The 17,875-nt window shown below is 36.3% G+C and overlaps 1 protein-coding gene across 3 annotated transcripts in view; it reads left to right on the forward strand.

Annotated features, from left to right (window-relative positions):
• Positions 1–17,875, forward strand: part of Cnot4 (CCR4-NOT transcription complex subunit 4) — a 99,697-nt gene that overhangs the window by 39,837 nt on the left and 41,985 nt on the right. For all 3 annotated transcript variants that reach the window (XM_034519130.2, XM_034519132.2, XM_034519134.2), the window contains exons 2-7: positions 2,468–2,733; positions 4,510–4,707; positions 11,996–12,082; positions 12,816–12,917; positions 13,573–13,698; positions 17,312–17,436. In XM_034519130.2, the coding sequence (XP_034375021.1) occupies positions 2,560–2,733; positions 4,510–4,707; positions 11,996–12,082; positions 12,816–12,917; positions 13,573–13,698; positions 17,312–17,436 (812 nt within the window). In that variant the 5' untranslated portion in view covers positions 2,468–2,559. The remainder of the gene's footprint in view (positions 1–2,467; positions 2,734–4,509; positions 4,708–11,995; positions 12,083–12,815; positions 12,918–13,572; positions 13,699–17,311; positions 17,437–17,875) is intronic.

Below are 17,875 nucleotides of genomic sequence, written 5' to 3' on the forward strand. Positions count from 1 at the left end.
TTTTTTTTTTTTTTTAGTAATAAAATTTTAATGTTTTTCCTATTAGAAAAGCATGTATTCGTTTCTACAAGTTCATAAATAGGAGAACATCTAAAGAAGAAGCAAGCTATCTCTGACCCTGTGAATAAATAGCACATACTATTTGCATACATTTCTTGTGAGTCACTTCTTTAGGATTTTTCTTCCTTCATACTTACCTCTAGAAAGCTGTCATCTGCAGTCTGTGTCTGTAGTACAGTATAAATAGATGCAGTCTTTTCATTCAAGCCAAGTTTATATAGACAGGGCTTATGATACAGAGAAAGACTTAGATAGTAATTCTCTTTTTAAAGCCTTAATAAAGAATAGATCTCTTTCTAAGTCAACTTAAATAAACTTGCTAAATTGCTGTGTCTTTTTTTTTTTTTTTTTTTTTTTTTTTTTTTTTTTTTTTTTTTTTTTTTTTAAAGCCAGGTTTTCGCACTATAGCCCTAGATAGCCTACAGCAGCATTCTTGTATCATCCTGCCTCTACTTACTAGTGCTGGGATTATAAACATTCCCAGCTTTATTGCTGTAAATAACTAGTAATCATCTCCCCTTTGGTGGATGCTATGTTGGGCAATATTTTGCTCTTTGATTATAATGATTGCTGAACATGATATAATGCTTGGTATATATAAGTATTTATGTAGAAGAGCTTCTATCATAGGCAGTATATTAAATTAAAAAAAGGCCTTATCCATTTGCTGTCTGTCTGTCTGTCTGTCTGTCTGTTTGTCTGTCGTCTGTCTACTTTTAAAGATCTCACGTGTGCTTAGTGCCCTCAAAAGCCAGAAGAGGGTATTGGATCTTCTGGAACTGGAGGTATAGATGTTTAAGAGCTACTGTGTGGGTGCTATGAACCGAACCTAAGTTACTTGTCTTTAATTTTGTTCTTTTCATGTTAGTAAGTCAACTGTATCTTTTTATGAGATGTCATTTTGGATGAACTGGGCTTAAGTTGGGGAAGGAAAACCCACCTTTTTTTCCTCAACATTTTATATGCCAGATAAGTGTCTAGTCACTTTTGGGTATTACTTTATTTTATTTATTTATTTAGGTTTTTTGAGCCATGTTTCTCTGTGTAGCCCTGCTGTCCTTGGAACTCTCTGTGTTAGACAAAACTGGCCTCGAACTCTGAGACCTGAGTGCTGGGATAAAGACTTGTGCTACCATTGTTCAGAGGTTTATTATAGCATAAGTTAGAAATAAATGTACTAGTGTTTCTTACTATTTATAAAATGGTCCATCCCATCTGTATTGATTGGTAGTGTGATTTCTGTTAGAAATTAAAATTTTAATATTTATCCATGGGCATATTTCTTAGTTTTTAGTTTCTTTGATTTTTTTTCTCTAATTCTATGTAGTAAGAAGTTACAGCTTTATCCAAGACAGTTGAGCCTCTGATGGGGCTAGTCATCATGTTTCCCTCTCATAGACTCTTCAGTGTAGCCTTTAGAAGCAGTTGTTCATATTATGTGTGTTGTTTTAAACCATTGTGATGTGATTCTGATAAGGAATTACATCAAGGTGTAGATTAGTTTACAGCTTTTCCAGTTTTACCTGCAAATAGTGATTTCAACATACTTTTAGCATGGAATTGTTAACTGTGGTTCCATAACTTTAAAAGAATTCACATTTCACAAAGCATGATCGAATAGAAAGATCTATTTGTTCTCTGTCTGATTTCTTACAGGCTTTTTGTAGCACTTACTATTAGAATGTTTTATAAATATATTTGCTCAACAGTTTCTTTTTACTGGCATAGTATTACATAGTTGTAAACAGTTATGCTATGTTTATTTAGTTTCAAACTCTATTTTTCTGGCAATACCACATGATATTAGTATGTAACTATAAGTGATCAAATCTCATTTTTATTGGTCCCTTTTGTAAATTGTGATACATTTTTGGCGTATCATAATTGTTGTGTTCCTTTAGATAGGTGGCAGTATTAGCTTTTAAGTGAAAGATAAATAGTTCAGTATTCATTGTTTTAAATTTATTATTATTGTGAAAGAGAATGAGTATGCTGGCATGCACATGTCATGGTGTATGTAGAGGTCAAAGGAACACTTTCCGGAGTTGCCTTTCTCCCCTGTGCAACTCCTCATCTGGAGATGGCGTCAGCTCAGCAGGCTCTCACAGCAAGAATTCTTACAGAGCCTCTCATTGATCTCAGGGTTACTTTAAAGCTGAAGATGCATCTTTAATTTAATTTAATTTTTCCTAAAATGTGTTATAAACAGTGTTTAGATCAGCATTAAATGTCTTAGCTAGGAAAAAAAAAATGGGAATTCTTTTACATTTTTCTTGCATTTGAAACCTTGTAATGCCAGTTCTTTTTTTCTTGATAGGCAGAAATTTTCTGAAATCTGTTCTTGATTTTAGTAAAAAGTTAGTATTTTTTCTGTAGTGAATGGTATGTTTAATTTCTTTTCTTGCAGGTCTTCAGAATTCTATATTTTAGCTCTCAGTGCTGAATTACCTTCTCCCTTAAATTATTATAAACTTTTGCTGCTGTCAAATAAACGTGAAGATGTCTCGCAGTCCCGATGCAAAGGAAGACCCTGTGGAATGCCCTCTTTGCATGGAGCCCTTGGAAATAGACGATATTAACTTTTTCCCTTGCACCTGTGGCTACCAGATATGCCGATTTTGTTGGCATCGAATTCGCACTGATGAGAATGGGCTTTGTCCTGCATGTAGAAAGGTGAGTGCTTCAAACCAACTTTAGTTTGTTTTATAGGTTTTTTACTGTCCAGTATTGACTGTATATTTTTTTCCCCATGAGTATGAGTGATTGGTTTTAAAACATTGTGTGATCGTTAAGATATGATGAAGTAGAAAGAGCAGTGGATTGAGAGTCAGAGTTGGGTGTTGCCTTTGTTGTGTTAACTAGCTATTTGACATCTATCAAGACATATGATCTCTCTGATTAAGGAGATAGACACAATCTTGATGCTTACTGATTAAGGTGATTGGTAAAGAGCTAATGAGTTTGGATATAATAATATGGAACTAGAGAAAAATGGTCTGTATTCATGTGTGGGGTGATTTTGCTTTAGTTTTCTAGTACTAAATAGGAAAGGTGTTTACCAGGGTTCAGAAGCAGAGTGGGGCATTCTGGGTACTCAATTGACCTTTGCCCTTTTTATATAGTTGTACGCCCCAGTTTATGGGACACTGCCACCCACATTAGGATGGGCCTTCCCTCCTCAGTCCTTTCTGGAAACACTGTTAGAGACATGCCCAGAGGTGTGTCAGTTTAGCATTGAAAATTAATCATCACATTGTCCTTGGGATCTTTACTTCATTTTAAGCAACTGCCTTTTATTTATTGCTTATTAGTAGTACTGATAACTGATTCTTTAGCACTTATTTGAGTGGGGTATATTTTAACTTTTTACTTCTACAGAAACCCTCTGGTTAAATGTGATTCTCATCTTACAGATGAGAAGGTTGGGTCAGAATGGTCATACAGTTTTAGAGCAGTTTGGCTGGAATTCAGAGCCTCTGATTCCATATTCTTGTTCCACCAGTGGCTCTGATATTAGCTATAAGAAGGAAAATACATATACAAAAACCTATAGAGATTGCTAGTATCTGTTGAAGGCATAATGATAATTGTTTTATGAGTATTATTTAATCTTTACATCAATTATTAGGATTATTTGTAATTTATACATAGAATACTGAGGTTTAGGGACTGAGTTGTTTAAGGGCTTATGACTAGATAATATCAGAGCTAAATTTGAACTCTTGAGCTGGAGTCTAAATATCTTTCTATTAGATTAGGACTATGTTTAAAAACAAAAAAAGGATATGGGCTGAGGATGTGGTTTTAGTAGGTTAAGTACCTCCTGTGCACTCCTGAGGACCAGAGTTGGGTCCTGAGCATCCGTGTAAAAGACAGGCATGTTTCTATGACCCTGCACCTGAGAGTCAGGGATGGATCCTAGAGCTTGCTGGCCTGCTGGGATAGCCACCAGTGAGCTTCAGATTCACTGAGAAACTCTGCCCCAAAGAAATGAGGTAGAGGCTTCCACACATGTATACATACATACCTGCACATACAAACAAGCATATAACTTAATATTTTAGCACATAGTAGGATGTCCTTAAGTATTTGTTGATTATAATATATAAAAATCCATATTTTGTTGAAAGAATTATTTTGTTTGCCTTTTTATGCACAATCTTAGTAATATAATTATCTAAGAACTGTGCAAGTTATTATGGGAATACCAAGATTGAGTAGTTGGTTTTGTTGTTTCGACATTTGTGTTAAATGTGGTCTCTGTTAAGCTTTAAAAAATAAGTTTTAGAACTTTTAAGTTTTAATAAAAATATATTTTAAAGCAGTGGAAACTGTCAGAAGATGGGAAATTAACAATCACACACCTGCCATTCAGAATTGGATGTTTATCATTTATTCAGTTTTTCTGTTTATTTAATGTTGACTTTATCTTGTTTGTTATACTTGTAGCCATATCCAGAAGACCCAGCAGTTTACAAACCACTTTCCCAGGAAGAATTGCAAAGGATAAAGAATGAGAAAAAACAGAAACAAAATGAGAGAAAACAAAAAATCTCAGAAAATCGAAAACATTTGGCTAGTGTACGTGTTGTACAAAAAAACCTTGTATTTGTTGTAGGTCTGTCACAGCGCCTAGCAGACCCAGAAGTAAGTCCTCTTCTGTTTTCACTTGTCAGTTTGATAGTCTTACTGTGTTTGCCCATCTTGTTTGAAAATCATAGTTGGCCTGATAAATTGTAAGACTCTTCTGAAAATAATAAGGTTTTGGAGAAAGTATGAATAGTAATAATAATTTTTAATAATATTTACAGACCAGTGGCCAAAGGTAGATGGTGGTAGCACCCTCCTATAATTTCAGCATTTGGGAGGCAGAGGCAGGTAAATCTCTGTGAGTTTGAGTCCAGCCTAGTCTGCAGAGTGAGTTCCAGGACAACCAGGACTACACAGAGAAACCCTGTCTCAAAACATCAACAACAAAAAGCCAACCAGTTGTGATTTTAGGCATGCCTTAATCTTTCTGGGTTTCAGTTTCTTCAGTTGTGAAACTAAGGGCTTGAACTAAAAATTCTTTTAGTGATGGTAGCTTGTGAAAATAGATAATGATCCTGTCACCCTTAAGGCTAGTAGGAGTTGTGAAGAGTTTTGTAGTTTCTTTTGTTTTCCTTTCTCTTTCCTGTGGCTGTGTGGATCAAGTAATTGAAGACAAAGGTACTTGAATCTAATAAGAAATCTTAACCAGCTGTCAAAGTTGTAGTGTGTGTGTCTCAGTGTATGTGTGAAGATCAGAAGAGAAGTTTGCAGGACTCAGTTCTCTCCTTCCACTGTGTGGGTTCTGGGATCAAACTCAGGTCGACAGGCCCAGGAGTGAGTGCCTTTAGCAGCTGAGCTATCTCAGTGCTCCCCAGGTAGTAACTCTTGTTCATTCAGAACTGCTGTACTGGATCATCATTCTTTACGTTTGTCATTCTAAGCAAATTTTAGGGAAAGAAGGAGAATTTGACTAAGTGAAATGAGAGACCAAGTCTTTTCTGGTTCAGTTCCCTGATTGGTGGCTCTTAACCTTTCTCTTCTCTCCTTCAGTTAGGTTTATCAAAGTTACTCTGAGCTCATGCTTTCTTGTGGGCTTTGCATATGCATCTGTTAATTTTTAATTCCACTATACCATGAAAGGCTTAGAAGATTGGGAAGGAAAATTGAAGCTTGTGTTAGCTAGAATGTTTGCTTTAGTATGAGAGAGCTGAATTTGGAGTCTTCTAGAATAAGTTCTTGAAGTGAGTTTGAGGAATGTCCTTCATGATGCTAGGGATTAGCTCTGTAGTAGCTAGACCACTCTCTTAGGCTGTTTCCAACAGCTTTTTACTAACTGGCAAATAGCTGGCTGCATAGTGGAGTGCACTTAACACAAGATTTATTTTGATTCATAGTTTCTGTCTGAGGTCCATTGTTAGCTAGCTCCATTGTTATAGACCTAAGGTTAGATAGATCATCCTGCCAGAAGCTGAGTGTGACAGAAGAGGCCACTCATTTCATGCAGTGAAAAGGCAGAAAGACTGACAAAATGAGACTGGGAACAAGATACCTTTCAAAGGTACACCTCACTTCACATAGCCTGTACCACCTCCCAGTAATCCATTCAGTTATGAATCCAGCAGCAAATTGACCACTGACTAGGCCATAGTTTTCATATCTACAAGCTGCAGACCAGGCCTTCAGTGTATGATGTTCTAGGGGGATAACTTCATATCTAACTATAACTGAACCTACTTCTCTTTTTGTAAAGACTAGAAAAATATATATTCATTGATTGATGACTTTGTTCTAAGACGTTAAAATTCCTTTAACTCAATAGAGGAGAATCTTAGGGAGCTGTTATTTGGAACAACCTTATGAGCATTAGAAATGGATGCAACTCATTAATTACTAGGCTCTGGATGAGTGAGGATGGTTGCTGTGGAAGTCTGACCTGGACTCAGTCCCTGGAGCCCATGTAACTGGAGAAGGAGAGCAGTAACTCTGCAAAGCCATCCTCTGACCTCCACACACATGCCATAGTACATATGCACTCCCCTTTCCTGCCCTCTGCTATTACACACAAAGAATCACTAGGATTCTAGGTCCAGGGACCATGGCTGGTGTTTTATATCATAGTCAAGAGACCTGCTTCTTTGCAAAGGGTTGGTCAAGAATTCATATCTGTAATCTGAACATTCAGGATATTAAAGCAGGAGGGTCATGGGTTTGAGTCTAACTTGGCTACTTAATGAGTACCAGGCCATCCTGAGCTAAAGAAGTAAAATCCTGTCACAAGAAACAAAAATAAAAAATTTTAAACAGAAAAGGAAATATTAAAGAAAGAGTTCATTTTAGACTCACAGTATCAACTTGAGCAGTCACTTCTCCTTTGTTTGGATGCTTCCATTTTTCTACTTTCCTCAGGGAGACAGAATCCTACCTCTCCTGTGACCACTTCCCTTGAACATGACCAAAACTTTGCACTAATTTATCTCTTTGTCCCATTCAACCTTGCCTTTATGAAAATGTTTTAGTTCTCTCTCTCTCTCTCTCTCTCTCTCTCTCTCTCTCTCTCTCTCTCTCTCTCTCTCTCTCTCTCTCTCTCTCTCTCTCTCTCTCTCTCTCTGTTTCCATGCTGTTGAGGGTGCATGCATTCATGATATGGAGGTCCTAGACTTACTGTGGAGCTGGTTCTTTTTTGCCTTTATCTGAGTTCCAGGCTTAGACCTCTGGCTGTCCGATGTGCACAGTCAGAGCTCTCTCCCCTGTGGAGCCAGCGCTCTGGCCCACTCTGTCCTTTGTTACTTTTTCCTAGCTTACTGATTACTTTGCCTTTCTGAAATTGCTACCTCAGTAACTTCCTGGGACTTCATCTTGATGTGAGAGATTTTGGGTGTGAATTTACCTTTTGTTTGTTTATATATCTTTAGTTTAACTAGCTCTAGTATTGGAAGCAATGTGGAACCACATCTAGAAGTAGATTATCAGATGTATTCTTTTATTAGTCAATAGAAAACAATTTAGGAGCTATGGTAATTTGATGACAATTAAGAGATAATTATATATCTTAAAATTCTTAGAATTTCAGGTTTGTGGAAATATTCATTCCTAATTAAAATTTGAATTTAATTACTATCAATACAATATACAATGTTTGATACTGAAGATAAATTAGGTAGCAAGCCATCCATAGAGTATACCAAGTAGCAAGTTTACAGGCTAGTGGAGAAGACAGAATTCAAGGGCTCACACATGCCTGAGCATTTATGGAAAGAGAAGTTGGGGACTGGAGAGATGGGTCAGCAATTAAGAGCAGTTATTGCTCTTGCAGAGGACCTGAGTTTGGTTCCCAGCACCTACATGGTGGCTCACAATCATCTTTAACTTCACTCCCAAGGAATGGACTCCTCTTCTGGCTCTGAGGGCACTGCATGTACATGGTGAGCGTACATATATGCAGAGAAAACACACATACAAAAACAACCTAAAAACCTCCCCAAGAAAAGGATAATTAAGACCAGCTTTGAGAATTAGTAGTATTAGCTAGGCAGCAAATAAGGTCAGATAGTATCCCAGGTATATGGTAGCTCTAGAGAGCATTCAAGAGTCTGCACAACCATTTCAGTTATAAAGTAGAAACTGAGGCAAAGACAGTTGAGTGGCTTGTTCGTTGTGGTAAGTCTTCTCCTATTTGGGTGTATTCTGTCCTGGTGACTGCTTTGTTAATCCATTCCTTATTCACTTGTGCACCATCTGATTGTCATTTTTTCTTTTTCTTAGTAGTGTCCATGAATATTTAACTATGTCCCCAAAGAATATTTCTGCCTTCATTTTATCAGTTGTTTAGCCAAAATCTAGTGTTTGTGTTAGTATGGAATGTTTAAATTTTTTGCGTTTCTTTTGCTGCAAATGCTTATTTTATGTTATTTATATACACATTTATGTTTTTGTTTTTTGAGACCAGAATCTATTGTTGCTACTTGCCTTGAACTCTCGAAAATCCCCGTCTCAACCTTCTGTTCTGTGAGCCACCACACCTAGAGTTTTATGTATTTTTTTCACTTAATACTAACACGATTAAGTTTTTTATTTAAAAATCTACTGATTACCTGTACCATGCAGGCACTATGTAAGACACTGAACATTCAGAGTATACAAAACAGTGCCTGCTTATCTGCATAACAGTCTGTGAGGAGCACTGTGTTGCTTTAATGGCATATAGGGATAGCAGCAGACCATTGCTGGGAAGGTATACGGGTCTTCGCTGTCTTTGGGGTAAAGTGCTTCCTGCAGAGGGACTGCCCAAGTGTTTTTGAATGAGAAAGACCTCTTTATGAAGTCTTTGGAAGGAAGTTCAGTGGTTGGGGCAAGTTGAGTGGCACTTAGTTATGAAGGCTTTGCCAACAGTGCTGAGGAGTGTACATTTTATTCTAAAGGCAGTACAGAGCTGTTGAAAAATTTCAAGAATAGAATGACACGTACCATTTTGGCTATCAGATGGGCATGTCAATGTATTTTATACCTATCTTATTTGCCATGAAGGTGTTGTATCCAATTGTTTGCCAGAAACTATTTTTCTAAACCAGTGGTTTTCAACTCTAAAAGTGGTTCATTATCCACTTAAAAAAAAAAAGGAAGCTAATATTATATAAAACACCTTTTCTTGTTGTTGTTAGATCCCATTCACTTGTGTTTTACCTGCATTCTTGTGTGGTATAGAATAGTTGAATTAGAATATTTTGGGGAAAGACTTGTATTGATAACTTCCCAGAGCCCCCAAGTTACTTCCATTGTATAAGCAGAAACCACTGCTCTTGAATGTAATATTACCCTTCTTTTTCTTAATAACTTCAGTTACCTCGGCCCATCAAGAACGTTTGACACAGACACCACTGCTTCCTAAATAGTGACCCCTTAGTTTGCTTTTACCTGTACTCCATTCCATAGCCAAACATTGTATTCTTCATTTTCTTACAGTCGTTTTCCATTTTTTAATCAGAGCAAAACTCAAATTCCTTATAAGGATCTGCATGACCTTATGGCAGAGTACCTCCCTGGCTACATATGCCACTGGCTTTTCTGTCTTAATGAAAACAACAGGTTTCCTCGCACTGGTCTAAGCTCTTGATCTCCCTTGTACCCTAAATGTCCTTGGACCAGGTAGGATGCCGGTATTCCAGTTTCAGGAGACAACATATGTTTCATAAAAGAAAAATAAAAACATCCTTGCATATAACATCTTCAAAATACAAGGATGAAGAACTTCTTGAGACAAGTCAAGAAGTATACATATGAATAGGACACTTAGATTAAAAACTATGAACAAAATCTCAAAAAAGACATTCCACTTTCCTTGAAAAGACTTACTAAATGGAACAATTCAGTGTTTTCAGTAATCACTAATACACTTAGAAATGAATTTTTGATGGTATAATCTCTCTCCCTATATATTTCAAAACACATGTATCCAGGAAACAATGATCAAAAGACCTTTTCTGCATGTAAGTGCTTGGGCATAGGCACTCTTGAACCTGCCTGTGATCTGTGGCCTTTTAAGCCAGAAGCATTAGTATTTCTTTGGAGTTTACTATGTCAGTTCTTAGGCTCTACCTTAGACCTATTGACTCTGCATTTCTTTTTTAACTTGTCTCTCAGATGATTTGTGTTAATATTAAATTTCTTGGAGTAGTATTTTTACACTACAAAATAACCATTCATCTGATTTGTAGAATCACTAAATGTGGCAGTTAAAATTACAGATTGTTACAATATATGTTTTGGCAACGTAAGTACAATGGAATGACTGTTGTAAAACAACTAGTAAAATTTCAAAGTATTTATAGTTACTTCTTAATTTCATATTATGTATAAATTCAATTTATGTCAAAATGGAGGAAATACTTTAGGTATAATATGAACTTTCTAGCTTTCCTTAACTATAAATAGGCTTCATAGCTACATGCATGTCTTACGGGACATTCAGAAGGTATACAGGAACCACTGTTGGGTAGGGCTACTTTGAGTGTGGAAGACTCCCTGGCTGTCATCTTCTGAATGCTAGGGGTGTTTCCTTCTTACTTTAAAGTCTGCCCCCAAATAAAACTTACACAGTTCTTTAAAGTGGTCCCTTCAGGGCTTCCTTCGTTGAGAACTGCTACTATAGATGCAGTTATGGTGAGAGCTACTGATGCAGAGCAGCTGTGTGCAGCCAGCCTTGGGGAGCAGATATTTCAGCTATGAGGCTGTTAGCTGAATTGGTATCCTTCCAGCTGGAATACTAAATTCAGTTTCTAATTCTGCTGGCCAGAAAACCCCCTCTCAGACAATTTTCTTCATTTTTAAGCTCTGAAACAGTATGGGGATGAAGTGTCATTTCATTAGCTACTATTATTGTTCTGTCAGTCAAGAGGGAAAAAGAGTGGAAAACCATTAAAATTGACTGTATATAACCTTATATTTGTAAACACCCAACATATAGTGAGATTAGTGTGTATTAAGTTGGATACTGCTAAGAATTAGTGGCATAACATGGACTATTCATTGAGAAAGAGGTTGCTGTGTGTAAAGTTGTAGGAAAAGAACAAAATTTAATGTTGAAGTAATTATAAGTCATGGGAGAGATTTGTATCATGTAAAATTCTGATCACATTAATCAAAACCAAGGATTTGTAAGTTTGTAAGAAAATCTAGAATACTGTAGTAATCAAATAACAAAATAACAGAGGTGAGAGAGATACGAAGTGCACATTAAGAAGTAACTTAGGTAATTAGACGAAGAAATGTAAGTTTTTCAAATGTAGCTTAGCAGTAAAGATTGTGGGGAGGGAACAACCTATGAGACAATTACAAAATAAAATTTACTGATATAGGAAATTATACACACAGTGATAAATCATAAAGCATAGACAGTTGAGGGGACACTGTTAACATGTTTGGAATTTATAAACAGTGCCTTAATAAAATATGCAACAGATTTATGAGACATAAATGTCATTGCTTATGCCTGTTCTTTGTTTCTCTGTTCTTGACTATAATTTTGATCATTACTACTTCATAAAAATTATCTCTTAGTGTCAATACAGTTGAATTTTATGAAGATAATATCCTATAGATTATTGATGTATTAGAACATAATAATGCAAAACTTTGTAAGTCTTAGTTCCTATAGAGTATTTCAAAAAAGAATAGCTCTTAGATTTTTTTTTTTAAATATCCTGTAATTTAACTACATAAATGCTCTTAGGAGGTAGTTACATTAATTAGAAACTTTAAAAATTACCATTGTGTTTTTCATTTACAAGAGATGGTGAATGTCCCCATTATAAAGATGTGTAAATAAATAAAATAGCCAAAAAAAAAAAAAAAAAAGATAAAGATGATTAAAGCAGGGACAGTTTATGCCTTATTTCTTCTTCTTTTATAGGTTTTAAAACGACCAGAGTATTTTGGGAAGTTTGGTAAAATACATAAAGTTGTCATCAATAATAGCACATCATATGCAGGCTCACAGGTAACTCACTACAGGGATTTTGCCTTTCCTCCCTAGGTCTAGGCTTGACCTGAGCTGTCAGAAGGAAAATGTCCTCTCTGTAGTCAGAAAGCTTGAGGATCAAAGGAGTTAAACAGTATGGTAACCACTCTTGGTGGGCTGGGGGAAGTTTTGTTTATTTGATCCCTCAGGACTTACAGTGTATTACTTGACAGGATGAGAGGGAAATAGAAAACAAAAATTAACTGATGGGATTAAAGGGTGTTGGTGGGGACTTAGTCTGCTACCAGGCAACCTGATCATTCGATAATGATTTGTAATCAGAAAGGAGTTTAGATATTGAACACTTAGTCAAGCAACTTTGTAATACTGACATTATTAATTAACAACTTGTACAGATCGTATTTATTTTTTAGAGTATTTACTTTGATACAGTGTCTTAAAATTTTTAGATGTTTCACTTATAAACTTTTTTGTAACTTTGGTAAGTCTGTTAAGCTACTTTTAAATAGGGAAAAAGCCAAAGGAAGATATTTATTTTTTTAATTTGTGTTATAATCCACTTACAGCTTTTAATGAGCTAGAAAAAAATTATATCAAAACTACTACTTGTGGTTATTGATTGCCATTATCATGAACAACAGTAGTAGTAACAAAACACCCTCAGAACTTTGTAGGCAGGTTGTAAAATACTTTTCTTTTTCAGTATTAATTTGAAACTACTAACAGTGGAATGGGATGTGCTTCACTTTAGGGTCCGAGTGCCAGTGCTTATGTAACCTATATCCGGTCAGAAGATGCTCTCAGAGCAATACAGTGTGTCAACAATGTGGTGGTAGATGGCAGGACACTAAAGGTAATGTGTTTCTCTTGATTCTTTTCCTATTTTTTTTAAGAGGAAGGGATAAGATTGTAAAGTAGAGAAGTGTCTCGAATTTAAATGGTAACTTTGAAGGCATGTACTTTAAATATTTGTCTTTTAGCTTTCCATACTAACCTGTGATACACAAATTATTTAGTACTAACTTAGTAGGGCCCTATTTTATTTACCTGGGATACACATTATTTAGGAGATAATCCTTTAAAAATCTGACTTTCATGTTTTTCTTATTTTATGAAACTAGAACTGTTCTCATCAGAAAAAGGTAATAGTTCTGACTTGTTGATTTGTGTTTGGGCAAATAATCCCAACCAATGTAAATGGAAGAAGGACGACAGAATTAGAAAAAGGAATTTTTCTTCTTCTGTACTGAACTACTTAAATATGGAACAGGTGCCTAGAGAGGATTTGAATTTGTAAATTCTGGAAGCCGTACCTGTTTTTTCTACATCTTCTAAATAAACGTCTACAGCATATCCACCAGTAATAGCTCAGCTTCATAGTGCTCTCAGTCATTTTTTGTTCTGTGTCTCATTTTAGGTGAACTAAAAACATTAGTCATGGAAATTCACATTGTGGTATCAATTCATATTTTGAGTCTTCTTTCTCCTGCTCCCTCTTCTTCCTACAGGCATCTTTAGGTACAACAAAGTACTGCAGTTATTTCTTAAAGAACATGCAGTGCCCAAAGCCTGACTGCATGTATCTACATGAATTGGGAGATGAGGCAGCCAGCTTCACAAAAGAGGAAATGCAGGTAGTAAATGCATTTGAATAACCAATTTAGTACAAAATGACTTTTCAAGTTAAAATTCTAAAGACAGAGACAAAGATTTGAGTTTTTGAAACCCAATAATATTACTTTAAAGTAGCATTTTCCAGAGTATCTCATAAAGTGTCTCTTCTGAGGACATGGTTACAATAAAATGAGCCTGTGGTCAGCTAAATTAGAAAACTATCTTAGTAAATCAGCAAATTCATCAGCAAGATGTTCCAGAGGCTTTACTATGCTAGCATCTATTCAAAAGGGAACTTAGCTGACCACAGGAAACACTTCCAAGAGTCTACTTTAAGGAGAAGGTCAGCAGTGTGAGGGCAAAGGAATTAAGGTAATTTATTAGTTGGGGTGTTTGTTTGTTTGTTTGTTTGTTTGTTTTCGAGACAGGGTTTCTCTGTGTAGCCCTGGCTGTCCTGGAACTCACTCTGCAGACCAGGCTGTCTTGGAACTCACAGAGACCTGCCTACCTCTGTTTCCTGAGTGCTGGGATTAAAGCTGCCACCATACCCGACTGTAGCTGTGTTGTTGTTGTTGCTTTGTCTTTTGTTTGTTTTGGTTTACTTCTACTCTCTATAGAGTGGTCTAGAAAATAATAATCTGTCCAATGATGTTGATACCATTTTCAAGCGTGAGTCTCTTGAAAATGTCCACAGAGTAGTCATTGTCCTATAAAAGGTGACTTGAAGGCTTAATATCCTATCTTCTTTTTTACGTTTCCTCTTCTCCTGTTTCCTTTTAATTTGTAGTATAAACATGCTTTTACAAGTAAAAAGGTTGACCATACGGCATATTACAGTGAGGAGGAGACCAAAGCACAATGCTGCGGTTCCCTTTTGTAGATGAGGACTTCAGATTGTTGCTGAATCTTTTGCTGGACTTTTGCAGAAATACTTCTCATTTAGAAGGTGGGGGGCATTCATTGCTACTTTTTATTCCAGGTCAATCTAGAAAATATATGAGCTTCTTTAAATGCAGATTGTAAACAGCATGAAGTTTTGTCTCTTTTGACTTGGAGTTAATGCAAATTAAGTCCCATTATAATAAACAACTTGATGATTCTTGACAGTATTGTCTTTGAAATTCAAAAACAGTGTTAAAATTAATGATACTCAATAGGGCAGACAAAATATATATTTTTCAGTTAGTACTTTAAAGTTTTGTTTTGTTTGTTTATGAATGATTTTTTTTCAAAATGAAACTGTTTTCTGAGTATGTGTGCATGTGTATGATGTGTATGGGTATATGAAGGTGCATGTACCTTTGGAAACTAGAGGTTCACATGGCATGTCTTTCTGGATGGCTCGACATGGGTCTGTTTGGTTGATATGAGATTGGCTGCCCAAGAAGTCCCTGGTATCTTACTGTTTTTTTCAAACATATTTGGTTTTGTTTACAGTCACAGAGTCCTGAACTCAGGTCCTCATGTTTGCACAGCAGCATTTTGCCTACTGAGTCAGTCCCCTAGCTCCTGGGAATAGCATTTCAAACTGGATTTTAAGGAGCTTGTACTTAATAACACTCACGTGCTATTACAGTGAAAATTTGTCTAAGGATTTCCAAATCCAGGTTGATCTCCATGTAAATTTGTCATTGAACAGTAGGAGAAAAATGCATGTGGTGGGATTTTAACTGCTTGTATGAACTACACCATAATCACTTATGAATCAGGCCAAGCCATAATAACTCCTGAAGTATTGATTACAGAAAGAGTTTTATAAGTGGTTCAAGTTTTAAAGGTGAAAAATTTACACCCCCCCCACAGAGAGAGAGAGAGAGAGAGAGAGAGAGAGAGAGAGAGAGAGAGAGAGAGAATCTTAAAACATTCTTTTTACATGAGTTTAAAATTTGTTCTGATAGTTTTTTTTTTTTTTTTTTTTTTGCTGAAATAATTCTCAATATGAAAAGAAAATTTGAGTAAGTTGTATAATAGCAAACCACCAAAACCATCTTTTCTTGTTGCTATATAGCTCAAAATTGAGTAAGCAGCTTGGGTGTCAGAGTAAGAAGCCGAGCGAGTGTGTGCTGCAGATGATGCAGTTGTGTGTGCTCAGTTAGAGGATTTGATTCCCCCTCATCACTTGATTTAGTCTGTTGTATTTTCATTCTGCTGCAACATATACTTAAGTCACAGTTTTAAAATTGTTGATATTCCCATAGTAAATGAAATGTCCTTTTAGTTAAGACACACAGGCAGTGGTAAAAGTTACTCAGAAGGGGTTTCATTGCCACTTACTTTTGTTTGCAGTTTGCTTCAGCGAATCTTTGTCTGATTTCTCTTGTACCATTTGTGACACTGCCTACACTGACAGATGTTTTTTGTATATACATCAGGTGCCAGCAAGTTTTCTGTGAAGGCCAGCATCATAAAATATCTTAGGATTTTAGGCAGTTGTAGTATCTGCCACTGTGCTCCACTGTCTCTGTTGTAACACTTCACTCTCACATTGTAGCAAGAAAGCATGTGGACGCATAGTGTACAAATGAGTAACTAGATTCTGCCCAGTGAAGCACTATTTCTAAAACAAGAGACTGGCTGTAAACTGCTCACTCCAGGTTTAGAGTTAAGACACTAATTTTCATTTTGTTGTTGCTAGGGAGAAAGTAGATACTAAAAACAAATTAATGACATTTTTTTACCTGGTGTCAAGATGAAGGAAAATGTAAGAAAACTGTGGATTCATTATGCGATTGATCTCTAAGTACAGCCATCTATGATAAATTTGGTTTAATCATAGATGTTCTAGTTTCCTTCTACTTGCTCTGACAAACAACATGACCAAAAGCAACTTATGAGAGGAAAAGGGTTATAGGTTTTAGTTCATCTTTGAGGGAAGTCAGGGAAGAACTCATGGAGTAATGCTGCTTCCTTTCCTGCTGACCTGCTTATAAATAGCTAGTTTTCCTTTATAGCCTAGGAATAGTACTATCCAAAGTGGGCTGGGCCAGCCTCTCCTACACCAGTTAACAAGCAAGATAATCCCCATAGACATGCCCACAGGCCACTGTGATCTGGACAGTCCCTCAGTTGGCATTCCCTTCTTAAGAGATTTTAGGTTGTGTCAGTTAAAGCTAACTGGGGCATCAGAAAACTCAGTAGTGACCCATTAGAGAACTCAGTTGTAAGAAAGAAACTGGAAGTAGTTTTAAAGTTTTATTACATTTATTTATTCATTTATGTGTATATGAATGCACACATGGCATACCACATATGTGGCGGTCAGAGGATAGCTTGTGGAAGTTGGTTCTCTCCAACCATACATGTTTTTCAGGGATCAGATTGAGGTTTTTAGGTTTGCCAGCAAGAGCCTTTACCCACTGAGCTATCTCGGGGCCTTCTGGTGCATTGATAAGTGAAATTGTTCTTTACATAGGGTACTGAAAGAATGCTTTGGCCTATGGAATATCTGTAGTTTAACTTGGCTGCAATAACTTGTTCTTAAAGTTCAGTAGCATCATCCTTATGTTTCTTTTGACTCTGAAAAATCTAATGTTTCATTGATGGTACTTATAATAATTCAGAAAGGAACCAAGCATTTCATGCCTGACCATTTTTTTTGAATCCCACTGCAGTTTTAATTTCTTCTTTCATTAGGCGGGTAAGCACCAAGAGTATGAACAGAAGCTCCTCCAAGAATTATATAAATTAAATCCCAATTTTCTTCAGCTATCTACGGGTTCAGTTGATAAGAATAAGAACAAAGTAACACCATTACAAAGGTATGATCCATAAGTACTGAGTAAGTATTAACGCTCTAGTCAGATGGCTGTCCTCTATGTGTCATTCTTTTCACTGTGTATGTTTTCTAGGCAACAATTTGTAACAAGATCTGTCATTTATGCACTGTCTTCAACTATATAGAAATGTATATAGGTCATAGTTTCTTTTTTATTTTTATTTTTTTAACTTTTTTCTTTAACTTTTTTTTTTTTTTAAAGTTTTTCGAGACAGGGTTTTTCTGTGTAGCCCTGGCTGTCCTAGAACTCACTCTGTAGACCAGGCTGGCCTCGAACTAAGAAATCAGCCTGCCTCTGCCTCCCAAGTGCTAGGATTAAAGGCGTGCGCCACCACTGCCCAGCCAGATCATAGTTTCTGAGTGTGATTTTTATTTGACTTTATTTTGAGACAGGGTCTTAAAGTAGCCCTCATTGGCCTGGA

This window comes from Arvicanthis niloticus, chromosome 15, assembly GCF_011762505.2.
Source record: "Arvicanthis niloticus isolate mArvNil1 chromosome 15, mArvNil1.pat.X, whole genome shotgun sequence".
Classification (NCBI taxonomy): domain Eukaryota; kingdom Metazoa; phylum Chordata; class Mammalia; order Rodentia; family Muridae; genus Arvicanthis; species Arvicanthis niloticus.